We start from the raw sequence: 19,206 nt of genomic DNA, 5'->3' as shown, positions 1-19,206 counted from the left end.
CCTCCTCACCCCTCACCCATGGCTGACGCACATTTCCACTGGTTATAACATGTGTTCTTGTTCAGGGCCCATTTCCATATTGTTATAACATCAGTTTTATTTGTCATGACTGCATAATATATGCTGCCAAGAGTCACTGCCTAGTGTGAGAACTTAACTTTTGTGCAATATTGTTTCATAAGAGGAAACACCTTTTGATGGATCATGTTGAGAACAGCATTTGGAACGATTACTTGAATGGGTAAATACAGATCAACTTGGTTATAATAAATGAAAATAGAAACTTGAATATACATTTTATTGGTATTTGGGGCAAGTGGGAGAATTCATCCAGCAAACATGCAAGTGAGTGGGAGAACAGGCAGATCTGCATGTTATTGGAGAAATTACGTGAATCGTTACTTAACAAGTATGAAGAACACAATTGGTGAAGGTTTTTGCGCCACCTAGTGGCTCTAGGTTTTATACAAATATATGGAAAAGCCACCAAAAAACTTATGCTTGCATTAAAGTTACTATTTGTGGGGGGGGGGTTCCAAAAATTGCACCATGTTAAAGCAGAGCTTTAAAAGATGCGTGTGTGTTGTCTAGGCGTTAGCAGTACTGTCCTCACTAATCGTTCATTGGGCAGTAACGCAACCCCAAGAAAAGGATGGTTGTCAAGTGCTCTGCCTAGTCCTCAAGTGAGGAGTAGGGAACTCCAAGTTACCTTGTGGTGACTAACTCTTGTGCAACTCAACGCTGCGGAACGACTAAGAAGCTTTTGTATGACAAAATAATAAATCGAAATATCAACCCTACTTAAGTAGTCCTTTTCTAAAGGTTTCTCCGAGCTGTACCTGTGTAGATAATCTTTTTACCCAGAAGGCAGCGCGCCGCTTGGTTGTTGCTATTTGCATACTCGGCCTATTCTGTTTCCCAAGGGGCGAGGGAGGGAACCACTTTGGAAAAGTTTTCTTTTTGTCTCCCCGCTTGCCTTCGCTCACTCTTCCCTATTCCTCACCCCTTCCCGTTTTCTTCTCCCGCTTTACTTAACTACTTAAGTTGGACCCAGTTCTGCCCTGAGGAGGAGGGGCGCGGCGCTTGCCTGATGGGCCGCCTGGGGAGGGTTGTTCTTGTCCTCTAGAGACTGTAGAATGGACGGAACCGGCATTTCCTCGAGCGGGGGCGCGCGCCGAGAGGGCCTCTGGTCAGTCAGATTGCTAACGCCCCCTCCCTCCCGGTTTTCTCGTCCTGCAGGTCGCTCTTCTGGGGATGGATATCTTGTCAGCGCTGGTATCTCGGCTACAGGATCGGTTTAAAGCACAAATTGGCACTGGTAAGGCGGCACGTGGCTCCCTGAGCTCCGCCCCTGGCTACCCATGGCTTACACTCTTATCCGCCCCCACCCCTCCCGGCACGCTTTCCATGCTCCACCTCTCCCTGCCCCTCCGCCCTCTCTCCCTTCCCGCCGTCCTTCACTTCTTTGCCTTACCCTGTCTTTTTCCGTGCGGTCCCTGCCCTTCGCGCGCCCTCTTCTGGCTGGAGGCTGTTCCTGCGCTCGGATCCCCTGAGCCTAGTCAGTTCCTTGTATGCCAGCCCGGTAGGAGGGCCAACTGTTATTCCCTCTGCTTTGTGGTTAGCCTGTCCCTCTAGTTAGTCTCTAGGTAATGGGGCGGCAAGGAGGGACCCCCATACCTCCAATAAGAGCCCTTTATGGGCTAAATTTAAAGGAAAGACAGTTAAGATCGACGAGCAGTTACTTTTAGTGTTTATTTGCATTCGATTTGTACAGGGAATTTCAGGTAATTTTAAAGACCATCTGTTTTTAATTCATGGGCAGGAATTACATTGTTTTATACAGAATCCCTTCTACTCCATAAAAAAAAAGCATTTTTCAAGTACCATCGAATACTTGCAAAACTCTGTTCTATCCTCTCCCCCATAAAAAGTTGAAGGAAAAGCCCCTTCTTTTAGGTAGCTAAAATGGGGGGAGGAGGGAGGGAAGGAAGAAATACAACATATGAACAGAGAAATATTTAGTGTAATTTGAGTAGGCAGTGAATGAAAATGAAAGTAATCATAAAATGAAAATGTCTCATCAAGAATCAACACAATTACCAGCCACAAACATTCCTAGGAGTATAGTGGAAGAGACCTTCGAGGCCACTCTAGTCCAAATTCATTTTACAATTAAGGTAACTGCAGAAATGTAAAGTTTGTCCAAGGTCACATAGCTAGTATGTTACAGGACAACTCAGTCCAGCTTTTTATGCATGTCAATGCAATCTGAGAACTTGAATCCAAATCCTCCAACATAATAGATTTTGTTATATCTTTAAAAGTAATTATTTCCCATACATCTGAAAAAATAAGAGGAATCTCTTTAATACAAGCTTGATTTTGGTTGATCAGTAATGATTACATGTATATTACTTTGGTATTGTTGATATTCCTTTGGGTAAAGTTTTTAACACGTTCTTCCTGACCAGGTTGATATTTTGATACTTTTGACCATTTTAGAATGTTTTCCTGTAGTGATAAATTTGTATGTTTAATATAGTCTATTTTCCTAGATTAATTTATTTCTGGATTAATCTTTTTCACAAAGAATCTTTAACCTAGCCTCATTAAAGGACAACTAAGGATGCAGCTAGGTGGCACAGTGGATAAGAGAATCAGGTGTGGAGTCTGGCACCGGGATTCATATTTGGCCTCAGATGCTTTCTAGTTACAACCCTGGGCAAGTCACTTAACCCTGTTTGGGTAGTCTTTCTGTCTTAGAGTTGTTACTGAGATAAAAAGTAAGGATTTTGAAAAAGCTAGAGGACAACTAAGGTGTCATTCATCCATAAAGGGCTATTTCTCACCTATTCGTGAGGAAAGTGATTGACATTTGATGTGATTAGAGTGCTGAACTTTTAGTTAAGAAGATGAGTTTGAGTACTTTTCTAACTGGGTAACAATGGGCAGATCACTTCTCTTAGGTTTCATTTCTTCATCTTTAAAAATCATGTGGGGTTGAACCAGAAGGCCTCTGAGGGAACTTTCAGCTTGAAATCTATGCTCCTGTGAGCCAGAGTACATTATAGAGCTGGCATTTTTGTTGAATTTATAAAGGACCCCAACAGGGCCATCACTGTGAGGAAAAGGGGAAACATCACTGCTAATGCCATAGCTCTAGGCTACGGAGACTGATTTTACAAATGTGTTTTTTCCCTCATAATCACTTACCCCTCTACTAGTCTTGGTGGCAAGGTGGTCATTGGAGGCCACGGTTCCTCCTTTGCTTCCCTTGTTTTGGTTTCACTACTTACCTTAACATGAATCCATCTATATAAAATTGATTTATCTTCAGAAAATGAATGCTTTTTAAACCTGGTCCTTTTTCTAACTGAATTATTTCCTTAAGAACACCATAATTCACATAGAATCTTTAGATTGAAATGTTTGTGTTATCTTTGTTCCCCCCTTTCCCTAATCTCTCGTGTTTGTTACCAAATTATCTCTTGGCCCCTGTGCTTTCCTTCTCATTTCCCAGTTGACTTTCACTGTGTTCCTAGGATAAATCCTCATTACTACCTACCTGCATGCTGTCTGCAGTGGCCTCTGGCATAGGTCTTTTTACTTCCTCTTTCCATCTTCAATCCATCCTTCATATTACAGGAAAATTTCACTTTTTCCCCCTCTTGACTTTACTGAGACAGTTTCCTCATCTATAAAAATGGGGCTAGGGATAGGACTTGGGATGTCATTGGTATCAGGAGCTTCTTTCTCCTTATGCTATGAAGGTTGATGTCTGCTAACATACAGTTTTAGAGTTGCTGGGAGCCCTAACAAGTTAAGTGACTTGACCAGGTCCACACAGATTGTAAGCATGCTAGATATGAGACTTCTTGTTCTGGAGGATAGCTCTTATCCATTGCTCCACCCTGCCTCACTGGGGAGAATAACTATTTCTTACCTCTCACTATTTTGTCAGGAAAGGACTTTGTAAACATTTTTAAAAATAATATTAGCAATGACTAACATTTCTTTGGAATTTCTAAGTTTTGCAAGGGGAGTGAAAAACTTTATTTGATTTTCATAGCATAAGCTTTTCAAATGTGAGTTATCTTGTATTTCATCTAGGCACAACATGCTTGCTGCAGGACTGCAGGTGCTTGAAATTCAGTGAATTAAATTGGTGACCATGGTCTACAAAACACCTTCTGATTGGATTGATTTTCATTTGCTTTTAGTGCTACCCAGTCTAATTGACAGGTTGGGTGATGCTAAAGATTCAGTGAGAGAGCAAGACCAGACTCTGCTGCTGAAGATGATGGAACAAGCTGCTAGCCCCCAGGTATGATTAGGTAGAGCTTCCTCTGAGTGCCTGCCACCCAGCTCATGTATATCCCTCAGAAAAGCATTCCTTTCAGTTTGAAAATCCAGATGACTAGAAATATGTTTATTAGACTGTAACTTTGCCTTCTCATTCTTTATTTCTTATGGCAGTTTAAGGCATCTAAAGCAATATTAATGAGGTAGTGTCCAACTTGAATAGTTAATAGAGATAGCATCCACATGGCTACTTTTTATTTGCAGGTTTTAGAATCTTTAATCTATACAATTATGGGAAAATGCAGCAGGATTTTTGTCTAGTTATGAGAGGATTAAGAGAAGTAAATGAGTTTATCAAAGCCTAGAGAATAAATTGTTGCCAACAAAGGACCCATTTTCTTGTTACCTGCTATTTGTTAAATATATTTTTTCACCTGTAGATGGAGAAAAGAATAACAATAATAGTAATGTCTAATTCCCTTTGGTTCTTTACAACTTTCCATGTCTTTTGCAGTATGTGTGGGACAGAATGTTAGGAGGGTTCAAACACAAGAATTTCCGCACGAGGGAAGGTGTTTGTCTCTGCCTTATTGCAACACTGAATGCGTAAGTTTGGGTCTGATTCATATTTCTCTTTGTAGAAAATGGTGAGCTTTCAAAAAATGTATTCATTCATTCATTCATTCATTCAGGTATATGCTAAAACTCCATGCTTGGTGATATAACCCCTATAAACTCATTAAAAGGATTATAACATGTAGTTCCTGCCTTCCTGGAACTATAATGGTAGATAACTAGGCCTTATAAAAAGGGAAGCACTTAAGTAAGAAATATATTAAGTGCTGTGTTGAATCCTGAAAAGCAGCTAAAGTGCTTTCAGGAAAAGTCCCAGAGACTTTTATGGATAGCTTTGGGGGTTGGAGTTGTGTCTTAAAAGATGGATGTCATTGTAGCCTGAGAGCAATGGTGGGGGACGTTTTTCCAACCCTTCCAGTTACCCACACTAATGTTTGCTTTTGTTTTCAGCTCTGGAGCCCACACTTTAACGCTAAGTAAGATTGTGCCACATATATGTAATTTACTTGGAGATCCAAATGGCCAGGTAAGTCTGATGTGAAGAAATATTGGGGGGAAACTTGTCTATCTTTAAAAGATTACATAATTTTGGTGTCCTAACTGTGCTAGATAGAATTTATTTGAATTTTCTTGCTTGCCCTAAGTACTGATAGTTTGTCAGCCACATTTCTAAGACACTAAGGGTAACGTATCATGTATAGATGTTGAGCTCTGTGTGATATTGTAGGAGTGGAGAATCTCAGTCCTTGGCTGAATGTTATTAAGCCTGCAGAATAATAATATTGCTTTGACCACAGTTTTGCTATCCTATAGAAAAATTGCTTTCTCTGAACATCTGAAGACAAAAAAGTAAACTGTGTCCCAACAAATTTGTTCAACTCAATGCTGCCTACAACCCAGTTAAAGCAATGTGTGGTTCAGTTCACTTGGAGTAACATTTCACTACAATTTCTGTGCGTGGACTTTTCTTTCTCTAACATTGGCTAGCCCTTCTTTATCTCTTCCTATTCCCCTTCACTTACTCTTTCCTTTCCTCTCCCTTAGTCTGAGGCAAATCAGCCCAACTTTTTGAGATTTAGCATCCTCATTTGTAAAACAAGGAGGCTGGAGTTTTTGGCCTCTGAGGCCAAGTAATTTTAATGCTATGGTCTAAGGACTAGATGATCTCTATGATCCTTTCCAGTTCTCCATCGATGATCCTGATCAATCTTACTTTTTCCTCTCATCTCTTCTCTCTCATGGTCTCCCCCTGCCCCCTGCACTTATTCTCAAGATGAGGTTCAAACCTAGGTCCTGATTGTTGAATTTCTCATACTTCAGACTTCTTTCATTTGACACTATAGGAATTTAACAAGGAGACAAACAGATGAAACAGCCATCTGTTGTAAGGATGAGCGTAGCACCCAAGCTTTAGAACCTTCTCATCTCTTCTTTCTCCTTTATTTTTCTTTCTTTTTATATTTTCCTGTAGCAAGAATTTATTTACTAGTCCTGGATTTCAAATCCAGTACTCGCTTTTGCTATGATGTTACTGAATGAAAAAGCAATGAATTACTTGTCATGCTTACTATATCTAGGAACTGTGTTAGGCCCTGGAGATACCAATAGGAAAGAAAGACATTATTTGTGTGCTGAGAGCTTACATTTTTAATGAGGGAGGCACCACAGGGTGGTGACGAGAAGGGGACTTTTGATCTGGGAAGTCATGGGCAGTGAGTAGGGCATTAGGTTGTCATGCCTTTTCCAGAAGAAATGATAGTATTGATTTCCTTTTTCTAGATCAAGGGATAAGAGAATGGGAGGAAAGGGGGAGAAAGAGAGAGAGAGGGAATGAATAGATATGTGTGTGTGTGTGTGTGTGTGTGTGTGTGTGTGTGTGTGTGTGTGTGTGTGTGTTTTGAAAGGGGTTTGCAGGATATATTATAGAATGTCTGAAGACATTTCAGTTGGATACATATGGAGCATATTTGGGGCCAAGTAAGTATAATAAGAGTTAGTTTTCACTCATTCACTTGCCATTCTCAGCCTTAGGGCAGAGTCCCAAAGTCAAGTGGATTAAAGTGAGTATTTCCCTTAAGAGGGGAAATAGGCAGAGGTGATCTCTGGTCTGGAGGATTGGACTACTATGGGTAGGGAGTGAGGAGGGAGAAGATTCACTGAGCAGGAACATGACAACTTATTGATATAAAAAACAAAACAAAACAAAAAAAGCAACCCAAGTTGATTATTTGCTATGTACTTTTCTTGTAGTCTTTACTCTCTCCTCCCTGTCCTCTTTCTCCCCTTTTCAATGTCATAAAATGGAATTGAAGAACATTTTTATATATTTGTTTTATTTATCAAATAAAGTTTTTCTATGTTGTGTTAATTTAAAATATTTCAGATATACCAGTGGTTCTACTGTCTGGCACATATAACATTTTAGAAATCATTTTGACTTTAAAAAAACACAATTTTTCTTTGTTACGAGGGATTTGTGGGGAAGGTAGGTAGATTTATGAAATACCTATGTTGTTTTTTATAAAGGCATTGGTAAAATTTCTTAAAAGAAAAACATGCCCAAGTAGCCACTGGGTAACTTTAGGCCAAATCACTTTACGTTTTTGAGTCTTAGGTGCCTCCTTCAGAAAATGAGGAGTTTGGAACAAGTTGTGTTCAAAGTCCCATACAGCTAAGATTCTGTGACGTAATTTGATTTGCCACTTCCATTTTCTAATAGGTCAGGGGGAAAAAAGTTTCTTGCTTCCACTTTCCTCGTGATTTTGGACTGTATTGAAGAGGCTAGTGTTATATGTTATTGGAAGATCAGGTCATTTCAAAATAGTTTTAAAATATTTGTTAAATTCCTATAGTGCTAAGTGTGAGAGAGGTAGCCTGATGTGGTTAATAGGAAATGAGACATAATCAGATCTGGGTTTTAATCTTGCCTTATATTAGCTCTGGGACCCTGGGCAAGTCACTTAATCGTTATTACCAATTGCCATATTGAACAGGGTATGAAGAAACAATATCCTTTTGACTTGTGGTGTTTACAACAAATTCAGATGCATCTTCTTGTTTTCAAATCCAGTTTATAGAAGTGATGACAATTAGCTGTTACATGAGAAAACTATTAATTGCCAACATTTTGATAATCCTTGAGTTACTTATCTTGGCTCTTTTATTATGAATTCAACTCTGTTCCTGAGCCTGAATTCATTTTGTTTGAGGTTAACAATGCCAAGCAGAGGAAAAATTTTTTTCCTTGGAAATAATAGTCTTGAGAAATACAACATATTTTCCAACTTGTAGGGTTATTTTCCGCAATCAAAATTCTGAGAGATGAAGGGGCATGGAGTTTAGAGTAAAAGTGAATGAGACCTTCTTTGACTTAACAGTTTGCACTGTTCTTGTAATTTATTCAGATTTAAAAAAAAAAAAAGACCCTTGTTAAATTTTTTAATTTCCCCTGAAAATATTCCCTATCCTCCAGCATTAGTTATCTCTCCTAACAAGTGATAGGGATCTTGTTAAAAAAAAAATTAAAAAAAACAACAAAAAAACAAGAAATGGGCATTAATACATCTTGTGTAGAATTACTGCCGAGTTCCTTTTGAAAGATAGAGAAGAGAATGATTCATAAAATTTGTTTTTTGCTTTTAATCTATTTTTCTTTATTTAGGAATGGGGCAGAATGCTTTCTTATGTGTTTGATGCAAAAAGAAAAATTTCAAAATGTGATTTTGAGCTTAATCTTTTCTGTTTTTGAGCTTTTTAAAGTTACTTTAAAGCTATGTCAAAAAATTCCATTCTTAGCTCCTGTTTTTGTCCTTATAATATACTCCAGAAGTCAGTAAGATCTATGTCATTGAGCCTTAAAAGGCTGAGTGGATGAAGTCATGACACAGCAGTTATAATATAGTTAACAATATCCTTTTAGTACTGTTAACTCATTCAGAAGATTACTTACTAGTTTTACTTTCTTTTGATCAAGTGTATTTAGCAATTTTTTAGAAATTAAGAAATTAAAGTTTTCATGCATTCAATTAAATTAATGAGGATTATCCTGCTTTTTTAAAACATGAAAATACAGGCTTTAAATTTTTCTTGACATATATAATTAAAAGTTTATATTATCCTTAGGTTACTAATATTTTCCTGATCAAGAAGTAAAGTATCTACAGCTGGAAATATATAATGAAACATATTTATCTATAGCTGAAATGAATATTTATATAGCATCATGTTGAAAATAGTAATGTCTTAGAATTTTATTGCACTGAAATTAAGTAGGCTATCTTATTTTTTCATACAAAAATCCTAATAGTGGAAGTCAACATTATTAATACCATTTTGCATATGACAAAATTTGAGGCTTAAAGGAAAAGGCTTTAATGAATATTTTATAGTTGGACCTAGAATCTGGCTCAGTCAATGTTTTAGTGTAATATTTTCTTTGACTCACTACAGTTGAGGCAGCTGGTCAGTTAATGATTTGGAAATATCATCTTGGTTTTGAAAAGAGACCAAAGATAAGCTGGGAAGTCATTAGTTCATCTCTCAGTGTTGAGAATTGATGATATGTCAGAAGGTTGTTTCCCGTTTTCTGGCTCATTAATGAAATTCTATTATAAGATCTCAGTTGATCTTTACATAGTTGCAGCATACTGGTGAATGTAAATGGTATTGTCAAAGCAGAATGTTGTTAAGTTCTGAGGCCTCTTAACATTTTTGATTACTTAAAGAAAAAGTCTGGAGACTCTGATGATTTCTTTTGTTCAGGAGCTACAAATATTGAAAGCAAAAGCCAGAATTTGGTAAAGGTACCATTCTTTGCTCTTGATTTTCTTCTTTTCTTCTTTCTATAAGAAGCTGAATGGGATTTTAGAAATCTAGTTTTAACTTTTTATCTTATAGGTAAGGAAACTGAAGTTCAGAGAGAGGTCACTTGTCCAAGGTCACCTTAGGAGTTACTGGAGCAACTTGGACTAGAGCCAAGGCTTTCTGACTCCTAGATGAGATTTCTTTCCATTATGTTTCATGCTTTTCATACCATTCTAAGTGTGCAGCTTATTGGTGACAAGGCTTGACTTCAGGGAGATGCCTCTAAACCTCTTTTGATTTTATGAATCTTAGGTCACATTAGTTCCATGTTGCTCATTCTCCAAGAGTCCTATTCATGTAGGCATTTTTGAAAGATTTGGCCTTCATTTTTTCTCTTCTCTTCTCTTCTTTTCTTTTCTTTTCTTTTCTTTTCTTTTCTTTTCTTTTCTTTTCTCTTCTCTTCTCTTCTCTTCTCTTCTCTTCTCTTCTCTTCTCTTCTTTTCTTTTCTTTTCTTTTCTTTTAAATTTTAAACCCTTAACTTCTGTGTATTGACTTATAGGTGGAAGATTGGTAAGGGTAGGCAATGGGGGTCAAGTGACTTGCCCAGGGTCACACAGCTGGGAAGTGTCTGAGGCCGGATTTGAACCTAGGACCTCCTGTCTCTAGGCCTGGCTCTCAATCCACTGAGCTACCCAGCTGCCCCCTGGCCTTCATTTTATAAGGATGTAGAATTTTAAATTTTAAGCCAAGCAGAGATCACCACTTCTCCACCCCCCCTTTTTTTCTTTTTCTAAGGATTATCTCCTAATTTATCCTGACTATATCTTCTTTGTATATGCTTATTTACACGTTATCTTAGCTATTCGACTGTAAGCTCCTTGAGTCCTAGGCTTACTTTTTATTTTTCTTTGGATCCCCAGTCTTAATATAGTGCCTGGCTCATAGTAAGTGTTTTATAAATGCATGTTTATTTGCTACATATACATTTGCTATATAGACCAAGGTCTGTAATCTTTCATAAAACCATTATTTAAGATTGAGGCATATTAACAAACAAATTTTTGTACTTTTTCCGTACAGGTTTATTTAAAATTATGCTGTGTCTATATACTGTGTCTATGTCTGTTTAAGTTTATCTGTGTCTGACTGTCTTTGCCTAACCCCCTTCTAGTCTCTTTGTCTCTCCCTTCTCTTTCTCTCTGCCTCTCTCTTTCCTTTTATGCCTTCCCTCCTTCCCCCTTGTCCCTCTCACGTTCCCAGTTTGTATCTCAGCATCTCATTTTTATGTAGTTTTATATGTGTTTAACAGTTGTTGTTCACTTCATCTTACTTTGCATCATCTAAATCTGAGTGTTCATGACAATTGAGCTATAACAAAGAGGCAACCAGATATAGGGAATTTTTGTTTGGCTGAATTAAATTAGGTTTGTGAACGACTACCTTTGTTTTCTCTCTTGATATTTCTTAATTATGTAATAGGTACACTAGAACTTGGGCATCCCTTGTGAAATTCTATGCAGAGTAAAAAAAAAATCCTCTCCTAAGCCAAAGGTTTTTAACTCCAGAGAGACAGAGAGATGGAAAGAGGGAGAGAGACAAAGCGACACAGAGAGGGAGAAAATCTAGATAATTTAATTGTAGATTGGTAACACCTTTTTTTTTTTTTTTTTTTTTTTTTGTTTTGTTTTGTTTTGTTTTGTTTTGTTTTGTTTTGTTTTGTTTTGTTTTGTTTTGTTTTGTTTTGTTTTGTTTTTAAACCCTTAACTTCTGTGTATTGGCTCCTTGGTGGAAGAGTGGTAAGGGTGGGCAATGGGAGTCAAGTGACTTGCCCAGGGTCACACAGCTGGGAAGTGTCTGAGGTCAGATTTGAACCTAGGACCTCCTGTCTCTAGGCCTGGCTCTCAATCCACTGAGCTACCCAGCTGCCCCAACACCTTTTTTTAGAATCAGTTTTCTTATTGTTTGATGTTACAAAAGATTAACTGATACTGTTTCTTTGAATAAGTGGATAACTAGAAATTTATTTGAAAATATTCATCACAGAGTGATCATTAATTAAATGTTTTAAAAAATAATAAATTACATTTTGCACACTACCATCATTACATAAATAAGTGATCTGAAACTCTAGAACAACTAAAACATTGTTTCTAATCCTTACTGACTGGGTGTTTTCTTCTCCCCACCCCTATCCCACTTTTAGTGAACTACTTTCTTCCTCTAAACTTTGCTTTATTATACTTTGTTGTCTAAACTTTTGTTTCTTATATAGATAGCATTACCTTTAGTAACTATTTGCATTAATAGAACAATATTAGGCTTTGTTTTTATTCTGAGACCCTGAACCTGGAATGTGGATATGTACCAATTTAGAATTTTATAGGAACAGGACCTTGGAGATTATTTGGACCTACTCTTATTTTTGTTGAGGAAACTGGCCTAGAGTGGGCAAGAGCTCAGTTAATATAGAAACTGCAACTAGACCTCCAGTTTCCTGACCCTTCAATTCCTATATTACAACAGGGGCAGTATATTTAGGGAGTGGGCAGCACATTGGACCTGGAATCTAGAAGATTAGCCTTGTGACATTTACATGCTGTTTGACACTGTATTAGTATTTAAACTCTAGAGAAGGGAACTTTCCAGGATTCATCAACTACCCAGGACATTCCCAGGCTATCTATGTTAGTAGAGGGAGTTCACACAAAGTAGTTCTTTATTCTAAATAAAATAACAAATTTTTTGTGTAAAACATTCTGATGCCTCACTGTTTCATACAGTTTTAAAAAACTGAAGTCGTGATTTTACATTAAGATTTTTAATAATGCTTTGACATTAATTAAGCATTGTGTCTTTCACATGGAAAAACTCCGTGATAGATACCTAATCACTTCTTAAGTCTTATTAATGTCCTTAAAAATCAGTGAATAGTAGATTCCTCTCTTTATTTAGGTAAATGTAGGTAAGAACTTATGTGACCACAATTTTTCCCAGTTGTAAGTATGATTGATTTAAAAAGGTGGGATGGTTTGTGATCTATTGTTTTTTCAACAAGAAATGCTATAAAGTTACAAATAAATGTTTAAGATATCTTCTTTTGTGTATAGGTTCGAGACTCAGCAATAAACAGCTTAGTGGAAATTTACAGACATGTAGGAGAACGTGTGAGGGCAGATCTCAGTAAAAAAGGATTACCACAGTCTCGGTGAGTTTACACTCTTCTATTTTTAGCGCTTTCCCCCCCATACTTTTTTTCTAGATAACTTTCTTCTTATAGTATTTTTAGAAATAAACTCAGGATAAAACTAGCATTTTTTTTCCCCAGTCTACATAACATCTCTTGCATCAGTCTGCTTCTCTTTACTCATAAATTTCCCACCCTAGTTGAAACTACCATTACCTGTTAGCTAGGACTATTGTTAACAGCCTCCTGGTAAGCCTTCTGGGTTTAAATTTCTGCCTTCTCCAAACAGTCCTGCTAACAACACCCCATAGTGATTTTTCTTTCCTAATATGCATGTCTGACCTTTTCATTTCCCTTCTCAATAAATTTCAGTGGTTACTTTTTGCCTCTAGAATCAAATATAAACTTTTCTGTTTGGCTTTTAAAGCCCCTTACAACTTGACCCCTTGACCCCAGCCTACCTTTCCAACTTTTTTTTTTCCTAATTGTTCCTTTTCTTTGCTCTTTGGCCAAGCCCAGCTGGCCTTCTTGTTGGTTCCTCCACATGATACTCCATAGCTTTGCACTGACTATCATGCATGCCTTAGAATGTGCTCCTTCCTCACTTCCAACTCTTAAAATCTTTTGTTTCCTTTAAACTCTGCTCAGATGCCGCCTTCTCTAAGAAGCACATTGCCCTTAGCTAGTGCCCTCCTCTTATGAATCAAACTTGTTTTTATTTATTTATTTATGTACATGTTAATTTCCCCAAAAGAAGGTTACTTCCTTACAGGCAAAGAATGCTTGTTTCATTTTCTCTTGTTATATTCAGCTCCTAGCAGAGTGCCTTGTTTATTATTAGATTAATGTTTAATTCTGGAAATTTTCTTTTAAATGAGGTTTTCTGGAATTCTAGGAAATAGAATTTAGTTTCATCAATGCTGTTATAATACAAAAACCTCTTTTTGCATGTGCTTATTATTAGCACAGTGCCTGGCACATAATAGATGCTTAATAAATGTTTATTCATTGATTTGTAATAGTGATAATTTCCATGTAGTCACACCCTTCACAAGAATCTTTTGGATGTTCAACATGGCAGTTATTAAAAAAATGAATTTTATTTGTATTCTAGCTATGATGGATATTATGTTATCCATAGAATATAAAACCATTTTGTTTAGCCTTAACCTGCTTTATGGGAAGTCAGGGCAAAAAGAAAAAGATTTTTAAAGCTAGGAAAGACTTTAAAGATCTAATTCAACTTCTCCATTTTATGAGTGAGGAAAGGAAGACTACTCAGAGAAAGGCTCAGTGACTTTCCTAATAACCACATGGCCAGTCAGGAACAGAACTAATCCCAGAATAATCTAGCTCTCCTGATTAATGGGCCTCTATGTTGTAAACTACATTGTTCTGCTGGGCCTAGACTTTCCTATCTTTCTTCCATCTGCCTTGTCAAAAGTAATATGGCATTAGTAGAGGTAGTATGAGTAGCATCATTGGTTATATACTAAGAACTGGAATGAACTAAGAAGTCTCTTAGTCACTTCATTTTACAGATGGTAGAACTGAGGCCCAAAGAGGTTAGATTTAGCCCAGGCTCTATAAATAGTAAGTGACAGAGCCAGGTTTTAAACCAGTTCCACAGCTCTGTTTCTCTACTTCAAGATTAATCCTTAGCTTTTTTTTTTTTTTTTAATTTTTTTTTAACATACATTCTGTCTTAGAATCAGTACTGTGTATTGCTTCCAAGGCAGAAGAGTGATAAGGCCTAGGCAATGGGGGTTAAGTGACTTGCTCAAGGTCACATAGCTAGAAAGTGTCTGAGGGCAGATTTGAACCCAGGACCTCCCATCTCTAGGCCTGGCTCTCAATCCACTGAGCCACCCAGCTGCCCCCCAATCCTTATATTTTTTCTCAAGTAAATATGCTGAAAGAGAACTCTTGGACTCTACAATAAGAATCCCTGTACCTATATACTTTGAGTTATATTGTTTCCTGGTGCCCTAAATCCCAGGAACTTTTTTAAGATGGCTAGTTTGCTAACTCATTTTCAGAGATCTTATTTTAAACAGAAATACAAGAAATGACATAGATATATTAATAGCTTTTGTATGCTTCCTAAGTCCCTAGAAGTGAAAGATTATCTTTGAGACTTAGAGTGGATTGGTTTTCATATATCATTGACACTGGAGTAGAACTTTGTAGCTCAACCTCTTCATTTAACTTATGAAGAAACTGGGACCCAGAGGGATTGAGGAACTTGCCCAAGCTTACACATAGTAAGTAGCAAAGTTGAGGATTACTGACATGGGTCCTTTAATTCCAGATACATTTCCCTTGGGGAAGTGAGTTGCACTTTCTTTGAAAACCTTCAAGCCAGTGGAAGAACCTAATCTTTTTTCCTCTTGTCATTGAGAGAAGTTTCCCAGTACCTTAGACTCTGGCACCTTTCTACTTGATTAGGTATAGGCTCAAATTTTCTTTCATAACATTGTTTAAGAAGTTAAGCTTCTGTTACCTTTGGCTTCAAGTGACTGACTTGAGTGTTTGAATATTCTGGAATTCTGGTGCATCATTATTAGAATTTTGTTGTTGTTGTGTGAGCACAGTAGATTTTTCAGTTTAGTTTTCACATTTCCCTGACTGTTTCTTTGGGCCTGCTGGATAATGAGGGATGAGACAACAAAGTGAGTTTGAAGGTAGGGAAGGATGCTTTTCCTGGATCATCATGGAAGAAAGTCTTCAATTTGGAATGATTTGAGGGAGATTTTCATTTTCCTTCTCTGTTAGTACCCACCTAATGCTTTCCATTTTATAAGCCTTTCATCATTTCTGTTACTAGTAAGCAGCTACTTTTACCTCATTTTATTGTACTTCTTTTTCAGCACTTTCTTGTATATAATTTCAATATAATATCTTTGAGTACACTGTTCTTCTATGAAATCATTTTAAAACAGTGAAAAAACATTCTCCTTATTTTTAGATTGAATAAACTCTTACATCACTAGGAAAGTTTTAGGATAGTCTTTGCATATTTCCTTAACCACTTTATACTTTTCTTTATGGAGAAAACAACATAGTTTTCCAGTATTAGGGAAAAAAATCAACAGTACCATGGAAAGGTATATAAGAACTAAAAATCAGTGAAATAACAGTCTGCCCAAGGATAGAAACTTGTACCCTCTCATCTTGCTCTATGCCTATAGAGAAAGAGATTCATTTTGAGAGGCTATCACTCTTCATGAGAGAATAGGAGGCATAATTTACATATTCAGGGTGAGCCTTGAAGGAACTTTGTGGTAACCTTTATTCCATACTAGCATTTGATTCTAGTAACTTCATTCTGGGGAAGAAGTTGAATAGCCATTTTGCAACATTTAATCCTCCTTCAAATAATGATATTTCATTCTGTTGCATTTACAAAGAATTTGCACTGGAATAACTTCCTGTGTTAAACGAGCTTGATAATTTCATTTAATGATTCTAATGAAGAGAGAATTCTTTTGCTGAAGTGGGAAAAACATGCTAATTGTGGGGTGTGGAACATGCCAGTTTAGTAACCTCTGAGTAGAAAATCTGAAGTCTTGAGTATGTCAGGCACATATTGAGACCACTTCCATTGCACTTCTTATCTATGTCATTTCTCTAGCACTCACTACTTAACTGTTTTGCATTGTCTTTTCATGTGTGTATGGATTGTCTCTACAATTTAACCTGTCAGTTTCTTTGGGTCACTCTTTTCATACTAGCACCAGCACAATCCGTGAGACCTTAGTGGACACCCCATCAATTCAGCCTCTGTTTATTGTTGGATCTTGCTGATTTATTCCTATCTTCCTTTCTCATTTCTGCATGAGAGTATGTACATTGAATCTACAACTGAACTACAACTACAACACTGAGTCAAAAGACGTAAATGCATCTAAAGTGACATTGCTGGAGAAAAGTGCTGGTAGTCTTAGACTATTTTCATAATTCCTTTGGTGTAATATCTTAAGTTATGACATATACAGTTAGGGACATGGTTAAATGTTTGTTAGCAAACAACAAAAATGGTTTAGAATGAAATCTCATATAATTGTGGTTCATGAATATGTTGGATTGTTTGACTATTCCTGTTAAGTTAAGTTAGGTAGATTTGGTCTCATATTGTGAAAAGAGGACATCTTCTGAGAATGTGCAATGGGAAGTGTTTTGTGTTTGAATCCTGGTCCTTCCCTTTACTCCCAGGTAACCTCTATCAAAGGATGAGATTGAATGAGACATCTTTGAGGCCCCTTATTGCTCTTTTTCTTTGATCACATGACTATTTTAAAAGGCATTTTCTGTTTGGAGATCTGCTCTTGATAATTAATGCTTTGATTTGATAGTCATTTCTTAAGTACCTGTTATGATCCTATGTCCTAGACATTCATGACATAAAGACAAAGACAAACAATTTCTTGCTCTTAAGGAATTTATATCCTTTGGAAGGAAACATGCACAAGTTAAGTCAATACGAAATAAGTACAAAATAATTTGGGTGGAGGAGAGGGTACTAATAATTGGAAGTAGAAAACCTTGGTAATTCTCAATTTGATCTGCTTACTTTTAGTTGAAGACATCTTTTGTTGAAAGTAATGCATATTCAGGGTATGTTTTAAAGTGCCACGTTATAGCAAGCAGAACACATTGTTTGCATTTTATGGCACTTAATATTTGGAATAGTCGTCTATTATACAGAAATCTTCACTGAATGCTATTAAGGGTTATAATAGGATTTAGTAATTTTGATAATAAGAGAAGTGAAATGTGGGGACAGGTAGCAGTGATCCCATTTTGTTAATGGGTGAATTTAGCTTTAAAGAATTTGTGGCTCACTCCTAGATCATCAGCTTTATTTTGGAGGAACTGGAATGAAGGCACTAAGTATCCTGACTTTGGTTAGAATACTTAGGACTCTAGTTAACCGTCCTTGTCCTTCAGAAGGATGAGTTGAGTTTAGCCTAATGGCTAAGATGGGAGATAATTTACCAAAACTTTTCTCTGAGTTGAGGTCTCCCATATGAAAGTGGTTCACCCTGTGGGCTTTAGGTTAATAATCAGTGAATTAGATTTAGTTTGTACTGTATTTATTGAATAGAGCTCTTGATATAGAGGGATTATTAAAAAATAAATATAACTATACACACATACAGTTTGTAAAGTTTTAGTAATGAAGACGTATATACCTAGACAAGCAAGCAAGTAAATTAAAAAACATTTTTTAAAAATCCTTACCCTCTGTCTTAGTATCAGTTCTAAAATAGAAAAATGGTAAGGGCTAGATGATCTAAGTGACTCATTCAGAGTCAAATGGCTAGGATGTATTGGAGGCTAAACTTGAACCCAGGACCTCCCATCTCTAGACTTGGCTCTCAGTGCACTATGCTGCTTAGCCACCCGTTTTATAACCATTTATTGTATGTACACAGCACTTTGCTAGGCATTTGGGGAGATCTACAGATAATTAAAATATGGTTTTTGCCGTCATAGATTTATGATCTAGTAGAGTATAGGGTACATACACAATAATATAGTAGTGTTAAAATAACATCTGTTAAAACTCCTCCCCTTAGAGGCAGGAGCTGCAGATTACCCTCCCTCTCTTTCTTGATGTACTTGAGTTCTTCCTGGCCTTAGTCGAGTCTTCTCTCCTATCCCCCACTTTTCTGTCACTTGCCTTTTCCCTCTTCTGGCTAGATTCCGACTCCTAATTTACACCCTTACCCAAAGGGATCCAGAGCCCTCGCTTCTCACATCCCCACAAGGTCCTTGTACCAGGCCCCACATACTGCCTGCAGGACCTAACTTACCGTTTACCATGCCAAAGGTCATCCTGGCTCCCTGCACTTGCTGGGAATTGCCTTTTCCGATTAGGATGTAAGCTCCTTCAGAAGTTGGGTCAGTCTCAATTTTCTGTTTTTATTTACTGTCCTCAGTAATCACTTGGGAAATATGTTTTCATTCATTTCATAATACAGATAAGAGCAGTAGAGAGGTACAGATTATGCTATATTTGGTCCAAATAAGGGGAGCTAAGTTTCACTGGGCGGATGGGAGTGGGGCAAGTAGGTGGGTGGGTGGTGGGAGATAAGCCAACACATCCTGGAAGAACTAGATTATGAGCTAGATTGTGAATGATAGGCAAGATTTCAACAGGTAGAGGTTGAAGGGAGGACATTATAGGAATAAAAAATACTTTGAAGAAAGGCATAGATCAGAGGATGAAAGTAGCTGAAAGGGATCTCACATATCATTTAGTCTACCACTTTCATTTTACAGATAAGGAAAACAAGACCCTGAGAGTGCATTGAATTGCTTGTGTGAGAGAATA

General features: G+C 37.2%; 1 protein-coding gene and 1 non-coding gene across 9 annotated transcripts in view; one reads left to right on the top strand and one right to left on the bottom strand.

The window, feature by feature from the left end:
- Positions 1-19,206, top strand: part of CLASP1 (cytoplasmic linker associated protein 1) — a 306,535-nt gene that overhangs the window by 80,871 nt on the left and 206,458 nt on the right. For all 8 annotated transcript variants that reach the window (XM_044669939.1, XM_044669935.1, XM_044669936.1 and 5 more), the window contains exons 2-6: positions 1,240-1,318; positions 4,221-4,324; positions 4,817-4,908; positions 5,329-5,404; positions 12,790-12,887. In XM_044669939.1, coding sequence (XP_044525874.1) covers positions 1,240-1,318; positions 4,221-4,324; positions 4,817-4,908; positions 5,329-5,404; positions 12,790-12,887 — 449 coding nt within the window. The remainder of the gene's footprint in view (positions 1-1,239; positions 1,319-4,220; positions 4,325-4,816; positions 4,909-5,328; positions 5,405-12,789; positions 12,888-19,206) is intronic.
- Positions 532-657, bottom strand: LOC123243503. The gene has a single exon (XR_006506024.1). It is a non-coding gene; the product is annotated as a U4atac minor spliceosomal RNA (small nuclear RNA).

The sequence above is a fragment of the Gracilinanus agilis genome, chromosome 3 (genome assembly GCF_016433145.1).
Source record: "Gracilinanus agilis isolate LMUSP501 chromosome 3, AgileGrace, whole genome shotgun sequence".
NCBI lineage: Eukaryota > Metazoa > Chordata > Mammalia > Didelphimorphia > Didelphidae > Gracilinanus > Gracilinanus agilis.
Note: the sequence above shows the minus strand (reverse complement) of the source record. Positions and strands in the feature narration are given on the sequence as shown.